We start from the raw sequence: 23,833 nt of genomic DNA, 5'->3' as shown, positions 1-23,833 counted from the left end.
CAAACACACGTAAATATATGTGTGTTTGTGTGAATATAGTGGTGTTACATTTTTTTTTTACATTTATTCTATGTGGGTAGGTGGGTGTGTGTATGTATATACAGTATACGCACACACACACACACACACACACACACACACACACACACACACACACACACACACACATGTTGGGTTTACATGTTTTATGGGGACATTCCATAGGCGTAATGGTTTTTATACTGTAAAAACCGTACTTTCTATGGCCCTACACCTAAACCTAGCCCTCACAGGAGATTGTGCATAATTTTACTTCCTCAAAAAAACTCATTGTGCATGATTTATAAGCCTGTTTCCTCATGGGGACCTGAGAAATGTCCCCACAAGGTCAAAATCGACTGGTATTCCTATCCTTGTGGGGACATTTGGTCCCCACAACGTGATGAATACCAGGTACACACACACAACACACACACACACACACACACACACACTCGTATACATAATAATTTTCTATAATTAAAATACTATACTGTGTGAGGATGGAAATTCATACTGATTTGCAACATCATTTACCCCTTTACATGCAACATACATTTTTTTACCCATTCTATTCTTATTTACCTTCCTCTTCTCTTTTTTCTCCTCTTTCTTGGTGAAGACAGTGTGAACCCACCAGATCTTGGTGAACATGCTGCCATAGGCTAAACTGAAGCCCAGTCCTAGCAGCCACAGACGAAACTACCAGAGAATAAGAGAGAGACAGAGTTCGTTTGGGAGCTCAGCCCCAAAGCAGCCATTCGATTTTTACAACAAATCTTCACCATGCTCAAAGGTCAAGGCTGAATGAGAGGAACTGGCAATAAAAAAGTGAGTATAACATTTACGACACTACCTGGCACACCACAGGGAACTTTGATTTATGGACGTGGAGGCCATCGATGCCCAAAGGAAAGACAGCTGCTAATGCCAGCACACAACCCACCGCCGTCATGTTGTTCAGATAGGGCTGAGAGTTCTGAATGTATCTGTCAGAAGGGTTAAAAAAGTCTACAGATATATTACACTGTTTCAAAATGAGAAATCCAACACATTTTATGCTGGGTTGAAATGTTGTTTTATAACGGCCAAGGGAACATTCAAAGGAGTCATAAAATTGTGAAAAATGAAATTTTCCTTCATCTTCATCTTCTCAGGTTCAGTTTTCTCCCCAGTTCAACTGGCTTTTATTAAAACCTTTTTCCACAATAATTTTATTTCATTCATAAAGGTTTGTGTGCCACATTTCTATGTAGCAGCTTTGCAAACAAATACTTTTTTCAGTCAAATATCTTTCAGAAAAAAATGTGTAAGATAATAAATTATTGACTTTTTCTCAGGCAACATTTCTTGAATAAAGTATTTTTTTTAAATGTGTCAACACCACTGACAAACAGTTTGTTTTTTTCATATTTGAACCATAAACTTCAATACAACTTTGACTGATTTTTGCTTAAAACAAACTGAAAGAACAATGGGTTAACAGATATAATAATAATAAAAATAATAAAATGAATCAAAACCTCAAGATAAAAATGCTTATTGGAGGTTCAGTCCCATAAAATAATTCAAATGGACAGAACTGCTATAAACATAAAATGACTTTTGATTGTAAGATTCTACAGTATTTTAGGCAAGGGAACATACAAAGGAGTCTTAAATTATGAAAAATTTAATTTTCTTTTATCTTCTTCTCCAGTTCAGTTTCCTCCCTAGTTCCTCCTTAGTTTTCCACAATCATTTTATTTTAGTCATAAAGGTTTGTGTGCCACATTTCTATGAACCAGCCACAGTGATGCAACTTTGCAAACAATTATCATTGTTGTTGTTTTTTACTTTTAAAATAAGACTAAATTATTTGGAGAAAAAAATGTAAGATAATAAATTAATGACTTATTCTCAGCCAACATTTCTTGAATAAAGTATTTTTTTGAATGTGTCGACACCACTGACAAACTTTTTTTTTTATATATTTTAACCATAAACTTCAATACAACTTTAGATTTTTGCTTAAAACAAACTGAAAGAACAATAGCTTAACAGAAATAATTGAAAAAAATTACACTGAAAACTAAAACAAAAATGTAAGATATAAAACAATAAAAATTGTAGATGCTTATTGGAAGTGCAGTCCCATAAAATAATTCTAATAGACAAAACACAAATTAAACATAAAATGACTTTTAATTGTAAGATTTGTACAGTATTCCAGACCTCTTAGCATTTCTTACTGACCTGATGCTACTGTTGTATATGTTGAAGGAGAGGCAGACTATGCCCAGAAGGATTCCCAGCCCAGCGAAGACAGACACTGATACAAAGAGCTTCTGGGAAAGGTAGCGAAACTCCACAGTCACCTTGGTCTGGTCTGCTGGAGGACCGCGGCCTGTCAAAAGAGAAACGAGTCAGGAAATATCAGACAAACCGAAGGAGAATGGAACTGCAGATAAGAGCGTAAAGATCACAACGTCGTGACACTAGATGCTGAAAAAAAATTAAATAAAATCAGAGATTGACTTTCATTGACAGTTGGAAGAGCAAAGGCAAAATATTCCAGCTTAGTTCAGAAAGTCATTAGCTACGTCTGCGCTGTCACACTTCAGAAACACACGACTTGGAGGGAATATTAATGGATTTTTTTTTGACAGACAATTTTCTGTGAAAAAAGGCCACTGGGCCGGTTTGACACGTAAAGTGTCTGGAAAATTTCAGGGGAAAAGGAAGCTCACGATGTTCACACATTAGCAGGACCAGACAGATTCGGACTTCTTTCACACTTTTCACACTTTCGCCACTTGTTTTGGAGGACAGATCTGCAGTATTCTGTGAAACAGATTTAAAATGCGTTAAATGGAGCTGAGAGTACTACACTTTTATTTCTAGCTCAAAGAATAAACAAATACACAAAAAAATAGAATAAGCAAACATACGAAGGACAAGGAATGTGTAAAAAGTGTGTCACGGAAGGTTGTTATTTTTCTGAGCTGGTGTGAGATCAGAGTGCCAGTTTCAGATTTTCGTTTGAAACTCTTACAACAACAAAATGTTGCAAAATAAAAACAAATGTATATATCTGAGGGGATTTTTAATGATGGCATTTGGTATGAACACATTGTAGATGGCTTGTAAATAAGACATTTGGTTTAAATCATAGAAGATCAAAGTGGCAGAGAGCAGGAAGACTAATGTCAACTCATAAATATACTGACAAGACCTTTTCTTGCTTTTCTTGGATCTTGGACTTAAAATTCTGTCCATTCAAACAATGAATGCCGTTTTGGCGCTGTTTAATGTGGAGTGACTGATTGCTGTTGAGATTTTTTTTCTCAAGAATATTTGCCATGTACTGTACTCGTATAAATAAAAAATAATAGATATCGGATGGAACTGAATCAGAAATCGAAATTAAAAATGCAAGCTTGTGAATCAGAATCAAATGAAATTTGTGTCTAAATCCAGCCCTAACTATTTTTAATTAAGTTATCTGAAAACAGTGTGATTGATTTGCTGTAGTATGGCATAATTTAAAGAAGTAGTTCACTTCCAGGGCAAAAATTTACAGATAATGCACTCACCCCGTTGAGTTGTCATCACCAAGATGAGGAAAACATTTTAGGAATTATCTCCATATAGTGGACTTCTGTGGTGCCCCCGAATTTGAACTTCCAAAATGCAGTTTAAATGCAGCTTGAAAGGGCTCTAAATGATCCCAGTCTGTAGTGAAACGATTGGTGATTTTCTAAAAAAAGAAAAAAAAATGTATATACTTTTTAACATTAAATGCTCATTTTGTCTAGTTCTGCCATGCGCATACATACTCTGTGCAGTCCCGTTCAAGACAGTTAGGGTATGTCAAAAACTCCTATCTCATTTTCATTTTCTCCTCCAACTTCAAAATCACCCTACATCGCTGTTTTACCATTGTTTTTGTTTGACCTTCTCCGTAAGTTCTCTTTGTAAACACTGGGTCGGTACTTCTGCAGCGATGTAGGGCGATTTTGAAGTTGGAAGAGTAAATGAGACGGGAGTTTTTCGACAAACCCTAAATGTATTGAACCGGAATACACAAAGTGCACACAGAGCTAGACAAGACGAGCATTTGAGGTTAAAAAGTATATAGAATGTTATTTTTTTTAAGAAAACGGCGATCGTTTCACTAGATATGACCCTTATTCCTCGGCTGGGATTGTTTAGAGCCCTTTGAAGCTGCGTTTAAACTGCATTTTGGAAGTTCAAATTCGCGGGCACTATAGAAGTCCATTATATGGAGAGAAATCCTCAAATGTTTTTCTTCAAAAATCTATTTCTTTATGACTGAAGAAAAAAAAGACATGAAAATCTTGGATGACAATGGGGTGAATACTTTATCTGTAATTTTTTGTTCTAGAAGTGAACTACTAATTTAAGCCATACATTAGTTGAATAAAATATGTCTATTACAATCAGTCATGTTTTATCCAAACTTGTATTGGACAAATGACATGTTTTGTTATTTCAATGTACATCACTAGGTGTGTTTCCATTACAGATTTGAACAAAACTTTGGCGCTATTTTATAAATGTCAATTAAAATGTATTCCGAAATGACGCTGTTTCCATTAACCAATGTTATGCGACTGAAACGTAATTTTTTCCTGTGGCGATAAGTCATGGCAACGGATTTTTGTGGGATTTTGGCTATATTTAATCGAATGTGACCTCTAAATGTGATATAACTCTTTCCATTGCTGTTTTGCGTAATATCCCTTTTTCGAATTGCCTGAAAACCACTTCATGCAAGCGTAAAATCGTAAGAGTTTCCATCAGGCATATTTTCAATTCGTAATTTCAATTTGTGCAATTTAAAGGGTAATAGAAACGCAGCTACTGTTCACAAGTTTTTTTGTCATAAAGTCTTTTATGCTCATCAAAGCTGTTTTTATTAGTCAAAAGTACAGTAAAACAGAAATATTGTGAAATATTATTACAATTTAAAACAACTGTTTTCTGCATAAATATATTATAGAATGTAATTTACTCCTGTTACGCAAAGCTGAATTTTCAGCATCATTACTCCAGTCTTCAGTGTCACATGATCCTTCAGAAATCATTGTAATATGCAGATTTGTTTTATAATCAATATTGTGCTGCATAACATTTTTTTATCCATAATACTGTACAAGATTCCTCAATGAATATTAACTTAAAAAAAAAAACTGAATTTATTTGAATTAATATTTTGTACATAATAAATATCTTCCCTACTGAATAAAAATATTAATAAAAATCATACTGACCCCAAACTTTTTAATGGTACACTCTTAAATATAAAGGTGCTTCAAAACGTTCTTCACAGCGATGCCTTAGAAGAACCATTTTTGGTTCCAAAAGAACCATTCAGTCAAAGGTTCTTTAAGGAACCATCTCTTTCTTACCGTTTTATAATCTGAAGAACTTCTTTCGTCAGAAAGAACCTTTTGAGAAACAAAAACGGTTCTTCAATTGTTAAAGGTTCCTTATGAAACCATTTAGACAAAAAAGGTTCTTCTATGGCATTGTGAAGCACCGTTATTTTCAAGAGTGTAGTGTAACATAAGTCCATCGACCCATTTTTCCCCAAAAGTTCAAATAACAGCCCTGAACATCAATAAGAGCGCCTACATTTGCTCCAAGGTAAATTAAACTAAAGGTAAATTACCTACTTAAAATTTCACAGATCATCTACGGATCAAATTAGCTCACTGTGTCAATCTAAAGACAGTAAAGAGTTCACTGCGCCCTTGTAAACTCATAGTAAAAGCGTTATGCTCTCACTCCTCACACTAATGTTATCACTCTTACTGGAACTGTGACAAAAATTAAGAATGTACGCCTCTCGCTGTTCAATCTGTCACTATAATTATAACCAAAAACAAGATTCCTGTGGGAACAGTAATTACAGTGATGATGGCTCTCTTGTGCGTATAAAGCTATTTGAAATAGACAAACACACTGACAGAAATCTAACACTGAGCGATAGTTTAAATAAGAGTACTTCTCTGTCAGAAGCAACCGTGTCATTACCGGGGAATGGAAAGCTGACCGTGAGGGACAAGTGTCCGTGAAAGACAGCTGGCCCTCGGCTTCGTCAAAAGTGACACAATGTTTGTTGATACTTTTCCAAATGTCAGCACACTGACGGGTCAAGTGTGACACCTGACATTTGCTACTGCAATGTGGCAGCAATGCTGTGAGAGATAAGTGTGTGTGTGTGTGTGTGTGTGTGTACCTGGTATTCATCACGTTGTGGGGACCAAATGTCCCCACAAGGATAGGAATACCAGTAGATTTTGACCTTGTGGGGACATTTCTCAGGTCCCCATGAGGAAACAGGCTTATAAATCATGCACAATGAGTTTTTTTGATGAAGTAAAAGTGTGCACAATCTCCTGTGAGGGCTAGGTTTAGGTGAAGGGTAGGTGTAGGGCGATAGAAAGTACGGTTTGTACAGTATAAAAACCATTACGCCTATGGAATGTCCCCATAAAACATGTAAACCCAACATGTGTGTGTGTGTGTGTGTGCGTGCGTGCGTGCGTGCGTGCGTGCGTGCGTGCGTGCGTGTGTGTGTGTGTGTGTGTGTGTGTGTGTGTACCTGGTATTCATCACGTTGTGGGGACCAAATGTCCCCACAAGGATAGTAATACCAGTAGATTTTGACCTTGTGGGGACATTTCTCAGGTCCCCATGAGGAAACAGGCTTATAAATCATGCACAATGAGTTTTTTTGAGGAAGTAAAAGTGTGCACAATCTCCTGTGAGGGCTAGGTTTAGGTGTAGGGTAGGTGTAGGGCCATAGAAAATACGGTTTGTACAGTATAAAAACCATTACGCCTATGGAATGTCCCCATAAAACATGTAAACCCAATATGCGTGTGTGTGTGTGTGTGTGTGTGTGTGTGTGTGTGTGTGTGTGTGTGTGTGTGTGTGTGTGTGTGTTTGTTTTTGTGACATATCAGGACACAAATGTGTGTAATAACATGGGTATGACATAGGTATTACAAGGAGAGGGTGACTTATGAGGACATTGCCCATGTCCCCACTTTTCAAAAGGCTTATAAATCATACAGAATACGTTTTTTTGAGAATGTAAAGATATGCACAGTCTCCTGTGAGGGCTAGGTTTAGGTGTAGGGAAGGTGTAGGGTGATAGCAAATATCGTTTGTACAGTATAAAAACCATTACGTCTATGGAATGTCCCCACAATTCACAAAAACAAACATGTGTGTGTGTGTGTGTGTGTGTGTGTGAGTGTGAGTGTGAGTGTGAGAAAGCTCTGTCCTGTCAGTTGATGCATTCGCACCGTAAACCTTCCGTCGTCCTTGATCTAAGAATCAGGACAGGGTGTTGCTATGGAGACCTGGCTTAACAACAGTTTCCACAGCAATTTGGAAGAGAAAGTCATGCTAAAGTGGTTGTCAGGAGCTACCGAGAGATTGCGGAAAAGCAAGGGCACGGCCATATGGTTCAGAAAGACGTGAGAAACTGAGTCTCGAGTTCTGACCTGTGTTTTATGTTTTGAAGGCCGTTTTTATTTGAATAAAAATTAGAAACTGCATAAAAGCGCGAGAATCTCACCCAATGGATCCCGGAGGAGGTTCTGCGCTATTTGGAAAGAACATCTGCTGCTTCTGCCATTATCAAGGGCAAGAAACGGCAAGCAATGTCACCAGCTCAATGCTCCGCTTTTCTCTGCGGAGGAAAGAGGAAGACATGACTAAATAGGTCATAACTCAGAATTCAGTTTTTCTGAAAATAGCCGTGATTGGCTAAAAGGATGTGCATTTGCAAATGAGGGAAGAAAATTACTTCATATGAAGTCGAATGGCTTTTTGGAGGTTTTTGGAATCATGCCCTTTTGCAGTCCCTTTTGGTGACAGGAAGTTATTGCAGAGAAAGTGGCGGAGTGAGATCACTAATTGCTATTTTTAATCAGGGTTCAGGTGTTATTAAATGAAGGAAGCATTTTGAATATGCATTTCTGTGATATCAAACTCGTTTGAGATCAATATTTCTGGTAATTGCCTTAATAAGAAATGTTAAATGTGCTAAATATCTACACTTTACAAGGAGAATCAATTTGTTAACATTAGGTATTTTAAAAATGTTAATAAAAAAATCAGTAAAAATTATATAATATTGTTACAGTTTAAAAGAAACAAATTTAAATTTTGAGAATGGTAAATACTTTGAATGTTTGTTTTAATATATATTTTGAATTCGTTTTTATTTTTGTTACATTTTAATTTTAGTTAAAGTGTACATTTGCTGTGTTTCTGTCATTTTTTATTAGCCATTGCTTTTTAAAAAATATGTCTATATAGTTTTTATTATTTTTATTTCATTTTAGTTTTACATAAAGTTAATCTAAATGAAAATTCAAAAAATATTTTTAACATCAACAAAAATGTATCAATTATTACTTTTAGTCAGCAAAGATGCATTAAACTGATCAAAAGTGACTGTAAATACATCACAAAATGTTTTTAAAAAATTGTTTTGAACTTTCTACTCTTCAAAGAAATATTTACACTTTACAAAGAAAACCAATTTGTTAACATTAGATAACATTTTATTATTTCTGTGATGCAAAGCTGAATATTCCGCATCATTCCCCCAGTCTTCAGTGTCACATGATATTTTAGAAATCATTCTGATATGCTGCTCAAGAAACATTTCATGTGATTATCAATATTGAAAACAGCTTAATATTTTTGTGGAAACTGGTATTTTTTTCAGGATTCTTGATGAATAGAAAGTTTAAAATAACAATATATATTTGAAACAGAATTTTTTGTGACAATTTAAATGTCTTTGCTGTCACTTTTGATCAATTTAATGCATCTTTCTTAAATAAAAGTATTAATTTCCTTAAAAATACTGACCCCAAATAGAATGCAATTTTTTTTTTGATTAAATGTAAATTCATGCCCCAGTTACATTTTAATGGTTAAATCAACATTACTTACATTACCAAAATAAAAATACATATTGTATTTTTCATCATCAGTTTAGTGTTTTTAAGCATTTTACATAAAAAGTAACAATTTGAGGCAGTAACAATTTACACAATATAGCTGCAAGCAACAATTACCGAGGTTCAAATGCTTTAAGGCATTTAAGCACATATGAAAAAATACATTATGTAGCAAGACTTTTTTCACAAATACAGGTAATTTACCATAGAAATATTGTGTTTTGAAATGTTTATGATTGTTATAGCATCAGCTGTGGTCAAATCTCTTTAAAACGTTGCATGCTTGTTTAAAATCACCTGTCGCATATGCTCACCAGATTTCGTGATGTTTTGAGTTTTCCTTTAGGCTTTATAGGATTTTGGGTACACAGAGCTTTCCAAAGGGTAAATTTCATTTTTTTTGATAATTATTGACCTAGAGGGTCCAGAGAATTTTACTGCAGTGTTTTTTTCCAGATTGAGTGAAAAACCTAAGACTAATTTGCAAAAGTAGGTTTTTACATCTTCTCAATCATTTAACAAACAATTTGATTGGCAGAAGTGGTTCTAAAGGCAAAGTTGTCCGGAATGAGGAGTGCTGTCATATGATACAAATATCGTGTGTATGTGCAAAAAACTGTGCAATGCACAATTGCTTACGCCCTTGAAAAATGCAATATCACCAATTTCTTTTAAATTTCTCACAGACCTTTGGGGCCGTGAGTCAAACAGGCCCACCGAGTTTCGGCAATCAGCTTCTTTTAACCATGTCTAATAGGTGTTCAAACTTTATTGGCCAATGGCGGTCCATGTTTTTTTGAGATTTGCAAATGTCTTCAGACACTTGTGGCACATTGGACTATGACCGTGCGCAGCGATTTTCATGCTTATAGGACAAATGAATAGCGTATAGCTATTTTAATGTTTTTCCCTTTTATAGCGCCACCAAGTGGCCAAGCTCCATGATTTTTGTCCTGTAACCTCAGATTAAACTTTTACATAACTCTTCTGAGTTTGGCTAAGATATGTCATTCCATTCAGAAGTTATTTTACTAAAAGTGGCCCTGTCCCTTTCGAACATTTTGGAATCCCTTTGCAACGGTGAGTCAAAAGTTAGACTTTTTTTGATAATTATTGATATTCGCACTCCAGAGAATCTTTCTGCACTGGTTTGGTTCTGATCGGGACTAGTTCGCAAAAGTAGGTTTTGCAAAAAATCCAAAATACCCAAAATGTTCGCCAGGCTCGCGCTCAAATCTTTTGTCCAATGACATAAGACACTTGAGCCAGCGACTGACGATTTAGGAGTTATGAACGATTTCGTACATTTGATCGCTGTAGCGCCCCCATCAGGCCGATTGGGGTGAGCCTTGGTCACGTTGTAGATGGTGTGAGTACTACCATCCCTCCAAGTTTCAAGTCTCTACGACTTACGGTTCGGTCTGTACGATCAGTTTTACGTGGAGATCGCTGATCTGTGACCATATTTATATTTTATTTAGGATCTAATGTTCAGCTGTTCATCAGTCATTAGAGCTTGGTAAATACTTGTCACAGACGTGGATTTGTTTACTAAAAAAACCCACAGATCATGTTTTCATATGTATATATATATATACATATTCAGTATTACAAATTACAGTAAAGCTAATCTTGTGAACTTTTATGAGTATAGACTAGACACTGAACTAAAAGCCACAAAACTCCTAAACACATTCTCTGGCTTTATAGGATCCAACATTGTGAGCCTTTTTTTAAATAATAATCAAAACCTTCAAAAACATGCAAATCTGAATGCATTTCATACACTCTGTAATCACCGTCAAATAGAGTAAATTGCACTGTTCAGGCACTAAGCTGACATTGACGTCTATAATAATCTTTCACTTTTTCCCAAACTTCTGCCTGCAGCATTGATCTTCACCTTGTAGCCATTCAAAAAACAAGCGCTAGTGAAGTGTGAGGTCATTACTCGTCTAATGTAGGGCAGCGCTGCTTTGTTACCGTCACGCTGGTGGAATCCACTCAATGGGATCACAGCATGAAGGATTGATTAGAGTCTAAATCAAGAACGACTCGCAGAAGAGGACCGGGCAAATCCAGCAAATAATCGCCTCTGTATCTCTGGGGTGAGAAAATACAGGATTTTGGTGGTGGCAATTCAATTCCCATCTCTTGGCAGAAAACCAATTTGTGGGGTAATAGGGAAGGCACCGATTGGTGCTTTTGTTAATGATTCACTAGAATAGTATTCCGGCATCCATGCAGAAAAAGGAACAACTGGGAATGTTTTATCAAAGCTATTCTAAGGGTGACATTACACCTGACAGGACGCTTTCAAAAGTAGTGTTTCTTTTGCTTTATTAACGCTGCATTTTTACAACTGGCTGGCCAAAAAGGCCAGTGGAAAACTGGAAATGATTTCATGAGGCGTGTGACACAATATAAGCGTCAGAGGCATTTCTGTGCTGTTTACACATTCATGCATATGCTGAGTGTGAAATCACTCACCCGTTTGCTCATTCAGTACACTCTAAATGCAATCGATGTGAGCGTAAATAAGTGAATTCATTCACAGACACTGCACTTGACGGCACAGTGACACAGCATCCTAAATGAGGGCAAAAGTACTTCTTCATCCAATGTGATCATTCAGATTGAAATATATTTCCAAAAATAAGATTGTAATCTCGCTTCAGCCCACATTTAGATATGGTTTGCATTGGGTTAGTAAAAAAAAAGTATTTACGTATGTATTTTATTAATTTATTTTTTACAGCTTCTGTGCAATCTGTGCATTAAAAACATTAAAAACAGCAGAAAGAGAAAAACACAAGTCAATTTTTAGAGACTGGCAATGAACTTTTAAATATATTTTGAAATAGTTACATTTTAATTTTAGTAATTTTGTTGTGTTTTTGTCATGTTTTATTAGTTATTGCTTTTTTAATTGTCTATATAGTTTAGTTTATAGTAGTGAAAAAAAGTATACGTCATTTCAGTTAACATCCACTAAAATTTATCAATTATTATTTTTATTTAGAAAGGATGCATTAAACTGATCAAAAGTGACTGTAAATACGTTAACACTGTCACAAAAAATTCAAATAACTGTTGTTTTGAATGTTCTACTCTTTAAAGATTCCTAAAATGACTGGCTAAAGCCACTGGATCTCGAACAATGAAAAAAAAAACTAATCTAATCATTCAGACTGAAACATATTTCCAAAAATTTGATTGTAATCTGTACAATTCTGACTTTTTTTCTCACAACTGTGAGCTTTTTCTTAGAATTGTGATATAAACTCGCAATTGCGAGTTTTAAAGTCCAGTTCTGAGAAGAAAAAAAACTGATATGTTCACTGAAAGTTTATATCACACAATTCTGATTTTTTTCTTGCAATTGCGAGTTTATAACACGCAATTGCGTCTTTATTTCTCAAAATTGCAAGATTGAAAAAAATCGCAATTCTGACTTTTTATCTCACAATTTTGACTTTTTCTCACAATTGCGAGAAAAAAGTCAGAATTGTGAGAGATATATATATATATAAATAACAATCTGCTGGTTGCCAAAGCAACATTTTCATTTTTATTTAGATTAACTTTATGTACTTAAATAACTAAAACTAAAATTCAATAAAAAAATAAAAAAAATTACTAAAACGTTAACTAAAATTAAACAAAAATAAAAACTAATTTAAATGATTAAAAAAGTATGTTTTTAAATATTTTATTTCAGTTAACAATAACAAAAATGTATCAATCATTATTTTTATTCAGCAAGGATGCATTACACAGATCAAAAATTACTGCAAATACACGTAATTTACATTGCCAAAAAAAAAAAAAAAAATCAAATAAATGTTTGGATTCCTAAAATGTCTTGAGACTTCATTCGAAAACAAAAAAATCTTATTATAATCGTAAAGTAATAATCACATATAGGGCTGGGCGATTAATCGAAAAATAATCGAAATCGACATTCAGAACCTATAATCGTTAAAATTTTTCCAGGAAGATTATTTCAATTACTTTCCCTTTGAAAAACACAAGCGCTCCGTTACGTTATTCCGCCGACATGTCGATGGAGAGCTTAAACAGTATTTATACAGTAAAAAGTATTTACAGGATATATAAGGGTAATTTTATTTAGAGGAGATACTGCTTATTTTCTACTTTTAATATGAAAAACATTGAAAATTATTTATTTTGTTTCCAATAGTGCAAGTTATTTATTTTCACTAATTTAAGAAAAATGTGACTTTTCGTTTTAAGCAATGCTTGCTTTAATTTCAGTTGTTCAACACTGATGTTCAATTAATAATCATAGATCGTAGATAGTGTGTTTCCTTCAATTATTTTAAAATCAAGTAATGCACCCTTCATCCAAAAGTCTCTCGCTTGTAATATGTGGACATATTTACTGTACAAAACTTGTCAGTGAACTATGAGGGCAAAAAAATAATTATTATATAAATATAATATAATTTTATTAATAAATAAAATAATCGTTCATTAATCGTAATCGGGTTAAAATGTTCAATTAATTGAGATTTTGATTCTAAGCCAAATTGCCCAGCCCTAATCACATAAACACCACAATTTATTCAGACACGTTCAACATGTCTCACATTATCAAAGTTTATTTACTATAGTTTAGAAAATTGTACAAAAATATGACAATAACTCAGAGTTCTTGTTTCTTTTATGTGGTGTCTGAATAATTTATGGTTTGATATATATACACACTTTTTTGACAGAATGCAGACATTTTGAATGACTGTTAATGAAAAAAGATGCTTTTTAAAGCCACAAGCAGGGCCAAACTGAACCATGCTAACAAGTCAAACCTTGACCCTTTGCTCCAGTCTGCAAACTACTTAATAGATTGGAGCTGAAGATGTCAAAAAATTGGATTTTTGATGCCTGTCTGAACAAAACCTTGGTTTACCTTTCCGCAGAAAGATTAAATTACTTTTTCAATTTCACACTCTTTCCTGCACGCTGTACTTTCCCATTTATCGGCGAGCATCATCACACATTTTCATTTGATTCGCTGTGTGCCCTACATCTCTTTCATCAATACCAGTTTGCCAATCAAGAAAATTCACAGAGCTGCACAAAGGTCAGAGCGAGCCGTGAACGGACCGCGGCTCCACTTCTCCGCTCCCCTGGGCCTGTATGGCCTCCTCTAGCAGAAAGGACAGCTAATTGTTAGCGATGTATTAAAGAGCGCGACAGGGCTTTGTTGAACTAACAGAAATCAATACTGGTAAGCCTCAATCTCGACGGGCCAAGTGCGGCTGTGAAAGGTGACGGGAGTGAAACGGACAGAGCTGTCTCGACGTGGAGAAAAAAGGCTGGGTTCTCTTACCGATCCATTTGTCGTTTCCGAACAAGGACAGGTTGCTTTTTGTGCTGTCATAGTATCCAATCTTCTTGTAGCTCCCAGCTGAGGGAAAAAAGGTAAGAAGTGAAATGAAAGACAAGAAAACTCTGAAAGAAAAGTGTATGTGAAATCACTTTCTCATGACAATTTCTTCAGCCCGACCCAAAACAAGAAGTCCATTATCTGTCCATGAATTAATGGACATACTATAGACAAAATAAAGAATGTAATGTTATTTTAACGACTTGTATTAAAAGTTTTCCTGTATAAATATAGCGTCTAATTAACAGTGTGTCAACTAAAGGTCACGCTACGAAAACCAAACACTGCAATAAAAGCTTCAAAGAGGCCTGACTCAACAAATCAGAAAAAGTAGTCGACTTAGAGCTGCATCAATGGGTCGAAGATTTAAAAAAAAAAAAAAAAAGCCCAACTGCATTGATCAAAGTTAATCTGAAAGGGAACATATTGCGGAAAAACTTTGCTCTTTTGAAATCAAAGACTTTTAAGCGCTGTGTAGACAAACTTCCACAACACAAAGCTTAGACTCTCTCACAAGTCCAGACCATTCATTGAAACTAAAAAGGAAATATGGGTCATTCAGAAATCTTTAATACTAAAATACGACTGCAGACACAGTGAATAAGGAAGTAAGATAAATGGGCTTTTCTTTAACTACAGGCAGTTTAGGCCATATGGACTTTTAGAAAGTTTCTTTCAGAAATTTTGTTTCTAAAATTAAGTCACTTTTCACACTCTCACTAGTTTAATTTATCTTCTAACAATGTCCAGAAGTGGACATTCATACGTCATAATTTCCACCACAAAAATTGGCCATTTAAGAGCATATTAAGTTGGCCTTTTATTTTATGATTTACTTTATGTATACATCAGTACTGATTCCAAATCACATGACAAAAACTGTAGTTAGTAATGTAATCCATTACATTACAAATTTAGGTACTTATAGATTCCTTTTGATCTAACTTGATTTAAATATATTTTAAGTATATATTTTTTTTTATAAATTCCTTATATAAAAACTCATATTTGTACATAAAATATTGAAAAGCATATGTTTACTGGTTATTCTGTCATCATAAGTGAACATTCAACAAACAAGACAATTATAAAATACCACCAAAATAGTAAATCAAGTGCATTACTTAGTTTTGCAGTTTAGTTTGTACCTTGCAGTTGCTCAATGAGAGTCCAGGCCATACGTGAACCCTGAGCATCAAACACGACATGACCCTACGAGACACAAATGCATAAATATAAATAGTTAAAGATGTTACATCAATACAAAATCATTATTTACTGTTGAGGTAAAAAGTTTACATACACCTGACAGAATCTGCAAAATGTTAAAGGTCCCATATTGTCAAAATCGAAATTTCCTGACTTTTTTGTTTTTTTCAACACTGCCTTTATGGTTCTGGCTTTTGTTCACACAGCGCTCTTCCCGTAATTTTCCAGAATCAGCACTCATTGTGAAAGGGGCTTTACTAAAGCAACAGTTATGTAGCTTACTGCATTCGGTGTTTGAAAAAGAAAAAACATTAATGATCATTCTGAAATATCCTGTTGAGTATCAGCAGGCCAGGCTCCCTCTATGGCTCTGGGCTCGGCTAAAGCATACATGACCATAGTTACCTGTGGTTGGCCTGGCTGTGCGTCACTCAGAAAACAACAGGCCAATCAGAAGAGAGGCTCATGAATATTAATTAGATGGGCCAAAATCGACCTGTTTTTAACAGAGCTCCTAAAAAAGGAACTGTAAAAATATATTGAGATGGATTTTGGCACTTATACCGCAAATATATATTCTTAAGGACATCAACAACTAAAATAAACCTCCAGAAATGGGAATATGGGACCTTTAATTATTCGACCAAAATAAGAAGGATCATACAAAATGCTATTTTAAATGTAATTTTTTTATTTAGTACTAACCTGATTAAGATATTTCTCATAAAAGATGTTTACATATAGTCCACAAGAATTTATAAAAGTGACCCTGTTCAAAAGTTTACATATGCTTGATTCTTAATACTGTGCTGTTCCCAGGATGTTTTTTTTAGTGATAGTTGTTCATGAGTCCCTTGTTTGTCCTGAACAGTTAAACTGCCTGCTGTCCTCCAGAAAAATCCTTCAGGTCCCACAAATTCTTTGGTTTTCCAGCATTTTTGTGTGTTTGAACCCTTTGCAACAATGACTGTATGATTTTAAGATCCATCTTTTCACAATGCATTAAGTTTCGTTACTTTTGCATTACTTTTTACATCTGGGCACGGCTTGCTTGTTTGTTTTTAATAAAGTTATATTTTTGGCAAATGTAAAAGCCTTTTTACACCAAAGGCCTAAGACTTAGAAAAAAAGTAAATTCACAGTAGACCGCAGAAGAAAAAATGTCAACTTCAGCAATAAAAAAAAGAAAAACAAATGTTAGATTATCTTGAGTAATTTTTGCTTATTACTATGGATGAATTGGATCATCAAAGGTCGGCAGCAAAGACATTGGTTAATAAAACGGTTAATAAAACGCGATTAAAAACATATATTATTTAACATTTAATTATTGCAGGTTTGCGTTGAATTTCACTGTTTCTATTCATTTTGAGGAATACTGTATCTGTTTTTTTTAGTGAGTGAGATAAATTAATGCATGTTCACATTTATTCTAGAACTAAAGTAACATCTTACTTACAATTTCTCTCAACATGGGGACAGGAGAGCTTTTAATCAAGAAATGGGGGGGGGGGGAAGTAACTGGCATTACTTATTTGAAAAAGTAACTCAGATGTTTTCTTGTCAATTAAAAAGTAATGCTTTACTTTACTAGTTACTAGGAAAAAGTAATATTATTATGTAACTTGTGTTACTTGTAATGCGTTCACACATTTTCATTCTGTTCAAAAGTTTACACCCCTGGCTCTTAATGCATGGTTTTTCCTTCTGAAGCATCAGTAAGCGTTTGAACCTTCTGTAATAGTTGCATATGAGTCTCTCAGTTGTCCTCAGTGTGAAAAGATGGATCTCAAAATCACACAGTCATTGTTGGAAAGGGTTCAAATACACAAAAATACTGAAAAACCAAAGAATTTGTGGGACCTGAAGGATTCTTCAGAATTCTGAGGCAATTTAAGTGTTCAGGACAAACAAAGGACTCTATGAGCAACTATAAACACCCATGAACACTCTTGCGGACTATATGTAAACGTCTTTTATGTGAAATATCTTATTCAGATCAGCACTGAATGTATTTTGTACAATCCTTCTTATTTTACTAAAATGATTAACATTTAGCAGATTCTGCAAGGTGTATGTAAACTTTTGACCTCAACTGTATGAAATTCATTTGTGACTCATCATGAAAAACAAGTTACAAATGGTAAAAATCTGTAGAAAATAAAGGCTGAATCATCCTATAATGAGTTTGAACTCAAATTCATTGTTATCATAAAATTGTAATCATCTGAGACTGATGAGTGTCTCTGCGAGTTGAAGATTTAAAAGGCTCTCCGACAGGTGTGGGATATGATCGTCTGGAGTATTTTATCTCATTGTTATTTGACAGCTATTTCTGCTTTGTTTTTCAAAAACTCACAGACACTCCTTCAAACGAGCTGGTGTTGAGGGCTCGGTAAATCTCAGCAGTGATTTCCTTGTTGTTGTAGTTGAAGTCCTCCAACGCCCATCCTTTGGCCCTCAGAGGGGCCACTGTTTTATTGAGAGCGAGCGCAAGAGCCCACACAGCATCATACGCCAACGGAGCTTCCTGAAATCCACCTGTTTCTTCCGGATTCTTCCCCCCGAGACGTGACATCAGCTGGGCCAGGAACTCTTGGGAGGTCTGTGGAGGATTAATGATCCCATCATGACATTTTTATATAAGGATCATCTATTGTCAATGGCTTTGTCTGAATTAGTCATAAGACCTCACCAGGTTAGATGCACCGCGGACAGTCTCCGGGTTCAGCATGACGATTTCAGTGGTGATGTGCCCTTCCACAGCTTCTGTCATGTTCTCCACTGTGCAGTTGATGGCTGGATCTTTGATCTTAAACCAGTTGTCTGCGTACCAACCGATGAGGAACCATACGTACTTCTTACCATAGAGTTTCTCTTTGAAGACCTGCCAAAGATGGCACCATGTTTGGAAAGGTTGTGCTTAAGCAATAATCTTATTCAATATTTTAATCTCAGTTAAGCCACAGTGAGTTAACTCAAGCTGAGTAGAAGCGTCAACATGAATTGTGTTGAACTGACTTAAAGGAGACGCATCATTAAAATCGGACTTTTTCTATACTTGAGTGCGATATAATTTATTTATTTACTGTATTTTATGCTGCTGCCACACTGATTTTATATAAACATGCGATCGCTTTCCCAGCTGTTTACTTTCTCAGACATAACCAACTGTTTTTGTAACTCAATGTGTGTTTTTAACATAAACTTCTGTGTATTTGACAGTTTAAGCGCAATAAGAGATGAAAGAGAACTTTATTTAATACTCACATATTAGGTTAAACTTCGTACATCAGAAGTTTAAACTGATATGGCTTTAAAATGCATGAGTTCAATGCGGTAGACAGCCCTATTCTAGAAAAGGGGGCGGGGAGCAGCAGCTCATTTGCATTTAAAGAGGCATGCACGAAAACAGTTTCTGCTTTTACTTAAAATAGGCACTTTCATATTGATATAATAAATGATCTGTGGGGTATTTTGTGCTTAAACTTCACAGACACATTCTGGGGTCACCTGAGACTTAGTTACATATTGTAAATGTAAGAAGGCATAATATTTCTCCTTCAAATAAAATGACAGGTGTAGATATAAAGAATTGTAATTGCCACTTGCCTCGCAAAACACCTTCCTGGCTTCAGTCTCGTAAAAGAGGCCGACTATGATTCTAGCATCTTGACGCTGGAGACATATTAGAGAAAAGAAAACAAGAAACATCACAGAAAGATGTCATTAGCCTAGTTCCACATATTTTATGCAATTTTTAGGACTGTCCATAGACACTGGGCAGAAACGGCTTAAAAGACATTTTATTTTCCCTGAAAGTGATGATTTTGTTCTCTTGGAACACATGGGATGGAGGCAAAGCTTTATGCATGCATTGCTTATATGATATTCAGTCATTTCTTTTTAATTTATACTAATACTAACTATAAACCATATTTTGAAGCTCCAAATAAAATTAATTCTATGCTTTTGATAAGATTAAATATGTAACGTTTTATATTAAATAAAATGTAACAATATTACATTAATAATTAAATTATTAATTAACACATTTTACTTTTTATTATTATTTAAATTAATAGTATTTATTATAATTACACTTTAATCATATAAATTCTGATTTGATCAGCCACAGTTAAAGCTGCTATGCTGCTTGGTAGCCACAAACAGCCTACAGATAATGAACTACATTTCTTGCTAGGATCATTTTTTATTCTGATAATTATTTATTATAAATATCATTCTCTATAGAACATATAAAAGCAATAAGCCACTTGAGTATGTGGGTTAAAGTGATTTAGCAATGGATAAGAACACTTCTTGTGACTTACTGCTTTAATTAACTCGGTTTGTGACATGCTTTAAAGGTGAAGTGTATAATTTCTGCCCTATTAGCATAACCAAATGGAACTGCAAAAATAACAACGGTTTTCAAGAAGCTTTCCTAAATTTTTAACAGTTCTAAAAGTTGTCTCTGCATATTAAAGGGACAGTTCACCCAAAAATGAAAATTCTGTCATATTAATTGCTCACCTTGTGAGCAATTAACACAAATTAGACAAAAACAAGATATTTCTGATGAAATCCGAGAGCTTTCTGACCCTGCATAGACAGTTCTAGGCCCATAAAACATCAGTGGTTCAGCCATAATTTTATGTAGCTATGAGGATACTTTTTGTGTACAAAGAAAAACGAAAATGGTTTTTGAAACGACATAAGGGTGAGTAATTAATGACTGAACTTTCATTTTTAAAACTTTCCTTTTAAGGTGGGAAAGGAGAAAGTATTGTTCCTTTAAAAACATTTAAGATTTTATATATTGGCTGAATTATATAAAGCTAGGCATATGCCGAAATATTTTAAGCCAAGCATTTAAAAAGACAGTCTCATGAGATCCTCATGCAATATAATTTTCCCCCCAAAAAATGCTGTCTAACTATTCAATAATAACTGTCAGTAGCGACCGAGACAGTATCCGAACCGTCACTTGATTTGACAGAGGGGACCGATCCTTCAGAGTGTTGATTTATTTCACATAAGATTTTCATGCGCTCAGCCTGCCAGCTAGCTACCCGACACGGGCTGAGGAGAGGAAGTGAGCGGCTGGTGAATTTTTCATCAAAGCACCTTCAGGTTTTTGACAGCCACTGCGGGATCTGTGAGGAAGCTCTGTCTAACGCTTATCTCGATGCCGGCCTCCTTCACACGCTCCTCCAGATCATCCAAAGTCTGGGGAGAGAAAAAGAGAGCGCGGTGAGACGGCAGGAGTGACAGGACAGGAGTGATGCTTGTGGAGAGCCGAGGACAGACAGGAAGAGCGCACATGAAAAGATCAAGGAGCGAATGAAAGAGAAGAACAAAAGGAGGCCATGAGATGAATGGTCAAAGCACAGACCAAGGTGAAAAAAATGACAAAGTAAAGGAAATAGAAAAAAGAAACAGTTCAGAAAGAAAGGTGGATAGAAAAAAGGATGGAGATTTAAAGCCTGTTTCAAAACCTAGTGACCATTTTAAGGTGATATATACACTGCCGCTCAAAAGTTTGGGTAAGATTTTAATGGTTTTTAAAGACATTTCTTATGCTCATCAAGGCTGCATATATTTGTTAAAAAAACACAGAAAAAATGTAATATTGTGAAATATTATTTTTAAATTTAAAATACCTGTTTTCTATGTAAATATATTTTAAAATGTAATTTATTCCTGTGATACAAAGCTAAATTTTCAGCTTCATTACTCTAGTCTTCAGTCACATGATTCTTCAGAAATCCTTCTAATATTCTGATTTATTATCAGTGTTGAAAACAGTTGTGCTGCTTAATATTTTTTTGGAAACTGTGATACTTTTTCCAGGATTCTTTGATAAAAATAAATAAATAAATAAATAAAAGTATTTATTTAAAATAGGAAGGTTTTCTAACAATATGCACTACTGTTCAAAAGTTAGGGGGTCAGACAATTTTTTTTTCTATTTTTTTTAAAGAAATTAATACTTTTATTCACCAAGGATGTGTTAAATTAATAAAAAGTGATAGCATAGATTCACATTTTCAGAAAAGATTTATATTTTGTATAAATGCTGTTTCTTTTTAACTTGTTATTCATCAAAAAAATCAGAAGAAAAAAAAAGAATCACAGGTTCCAAAAAATATTTCCAACATTGATAATTCTAACAAAAAAAATCAGCATATGTGACCCTGGACCACAAAACCAGTCATAAGGTTAAATTTTACAAAACTAAGATGTATACATCATATGAAAGCTCAATAAATAAGCTTTCTATTGATATATGGTTTGTTAGGATAGGACAATATTTGGCCGAGATCCATCTATTTGGAAATCTGGAATCTGAGGGCGCAAAAAAATCAAAATACTGAGAAAATCACCTTTAAAGTTGTCCAAATTAAGTTCTTAACAATGCATATTACTAATCAAAAATTACATTTTCATATATTTACAGTAGGAATTTTACAAAAATCTTCATGGAACATGATCTTTACTTAATTTCCTAATGATTTTTGGCATGAAAGAAAAATCAATAAATTTGACCCATACAATGTATTTTTGGCTATTGCTACAAATATACCCCAGCGACTTAAGACTGGTTTTGTGGTCCAGGGTCACATATTAGAATGATTTCTGAAAGATCATGTGACACTTAAGACTGGAGTAACAGCTGATGAAAATTCAGCTTTGCATCACAGGAATAAATTACATTTTAAAGTATATTAAAAAAAATTCTATATTGTAATAACATTTTGCAATATTACATTTTTTTATATTTTTGATCAAATAAATGTAGCCTTCATGCGCATAAGAGACGTATTTAAAAATCATTACAAGTCTTACTGATCCCAAACTTTTGCGCCACAGTGTATATACATATAAATATTAAAAATACTAATAATTTATTATTATATAATTGAATCATAAAGTACAAAGTTCCAAATCACTCATTAGGTTCCACAGAAGGCAGTCACCTATGTAGGCAACGAGGCACTGCATTTTTGAAAAGGTGCCAATGAGACATCTGTCATCAATGAATGGAGGAATATGGAGAGAGAAAAAGGATGTGAACAGGAGGGAAGTTCTGGGATGAAAGTAAATGAGAAAAAGAGATGAGCTGGTGAAGAGATGGAGGGGGATCATTAGCCTAGTGAAATTACACTAGCTCAATATTGAATCGATGCATGAGAGATTTATGACTTGGTCAATATTCCTAGCAGCCAACATGAAGAAAAATGACTTTAAAAGTCTTTCATCACTTAAGGAGAGAATAATCAACCACGGTCTTTGCCATTCACTCCGAGGCATTAACCTTAGAGTAAAGGTTTAAGATGCACAGGAAACCACTTTTCTGCAAAATTACTTCCTTTTAAAGGGGTCATACCAATTTTTTTTTTACATTTCATTTCCCCCTGAGGTCCACTTACAGCATTCATCATTTTTGTGCAAACACAGTCATAATTTAGGTTTTGTGAGCATTTTCCATTTCTATCCTCTTAGTGACATTTAGCATTCTTATGCCCTTCACTCCTGAATTCAAATTTCCTGGTCATTTACTCACCCTCATGTCATCCAAGATGTTCATGTCTTTCTTTCTTCAGTCGAAAATAAATTAAGGTTTTTGAGGAAAACATTCCAGGATTTTTCTCAACATAGAGGATTTCAATGGCAATCACAAAGTTCAAATTGCAGCTTCAAAGGGCTCTATATGATCCTAGCCAAGAAATAAGGATCTTATCTAATGAAATAATGTCATTTTCTAAAAAATAAAATAGAAATTTATATACTTTTTAACCACAAATGCTTATCTTGGTCACTCGTGGTTAGTTCTTCATCTGTGTATTCCGAAACAAAAAGATAGGGTAGTGTGAATAACTCTTATTTTCTTATTTTCTCCTCCAACTTCAATATCATCCAACACCATTGTTTTATTTTTTTGTAAAGGACGTTTGACTTTCTTTGCATGTTCGCTTTGAAAATACTCCTTTCCAACGTGACTGCATTGTGGACATTTATGATTAAAAAATATATAAATTTGTAATCTTTTTAGAAAATGACCAATCGTTTTGCTGTTTAAGACCCTTATTCCTCAGCTGGGATCGTGTACACTCTTAAAAATAAAGGTGCTTCACGATGCCATAGAAGAACCTTTTTGTCTAAATGGTTCTATAAAGAACCTTTTAAAAAC

General features: G+C 34.6%; 1 protein-coding gene across 1 annotated transcript in view; it reads right to left on the bottom strand.

Moving 5' to 3' along the window:
• Nucleotides 1-23,833, bottom strand: part of gabbr1a (gamma-aminobutyric acid (GABA) B receptor, 1a) — a 70,707-nt gene that overhangs the window by 18,604 nt on the left and 28,270 nt on the right. Inside the window, exons 4-12 of the mRNA XM_073817570.1 lie at nt 20,767-20,868; nt 19,249-19,314; nt 18,332-18,523; nt 17,996-18,241; nt 15,576-15,639; nt 14,371-14,448; nt 2,254-2,404; nt 875-1,007; nt 604-720 (exon numbers count right to left, since the gene is read on the bottom strand). Of these exons, the coding sequence (XP_073673671.1) occupies nt 604-720; nt 875-1,007; nt 2,254-2,404; nt 14,371-14,448; nt 15,576-15,639; nt 17,996-18,241; nt 18,332-18,523; nt 19,249-19,314; nt 20,767-20,868 (1,149 nt within the window). The remainder of the gene's footprint in view (nt 1-603; nt 721-874; nt 1,008-2,253; nt 2,405-14,370; nt 14,449-15,575; nt 15,640-17,995; nt 18,242-18,331; nt 18,524-19,248; nt 19,315-20,766; nt 20,869-23,833) is intronic.

This window comes from Garra rufa, chromosome 14 (assembly GCF_049309525.1).
Source record: "Garra rufa chromosome 14, GarRuf1.0, whole genome shotgun sequence".
NCBI lineage: Eukaryota > Metazoa > Chordata > Actinopteri > Cypriniformes > Cyprinidae > Garra > Garra rufa.
The sequence above is the reverse complement of the archived record's forward strand: the minus strand, read 5'-3'. Positions and strand labels throughout refer to the sequence as shown.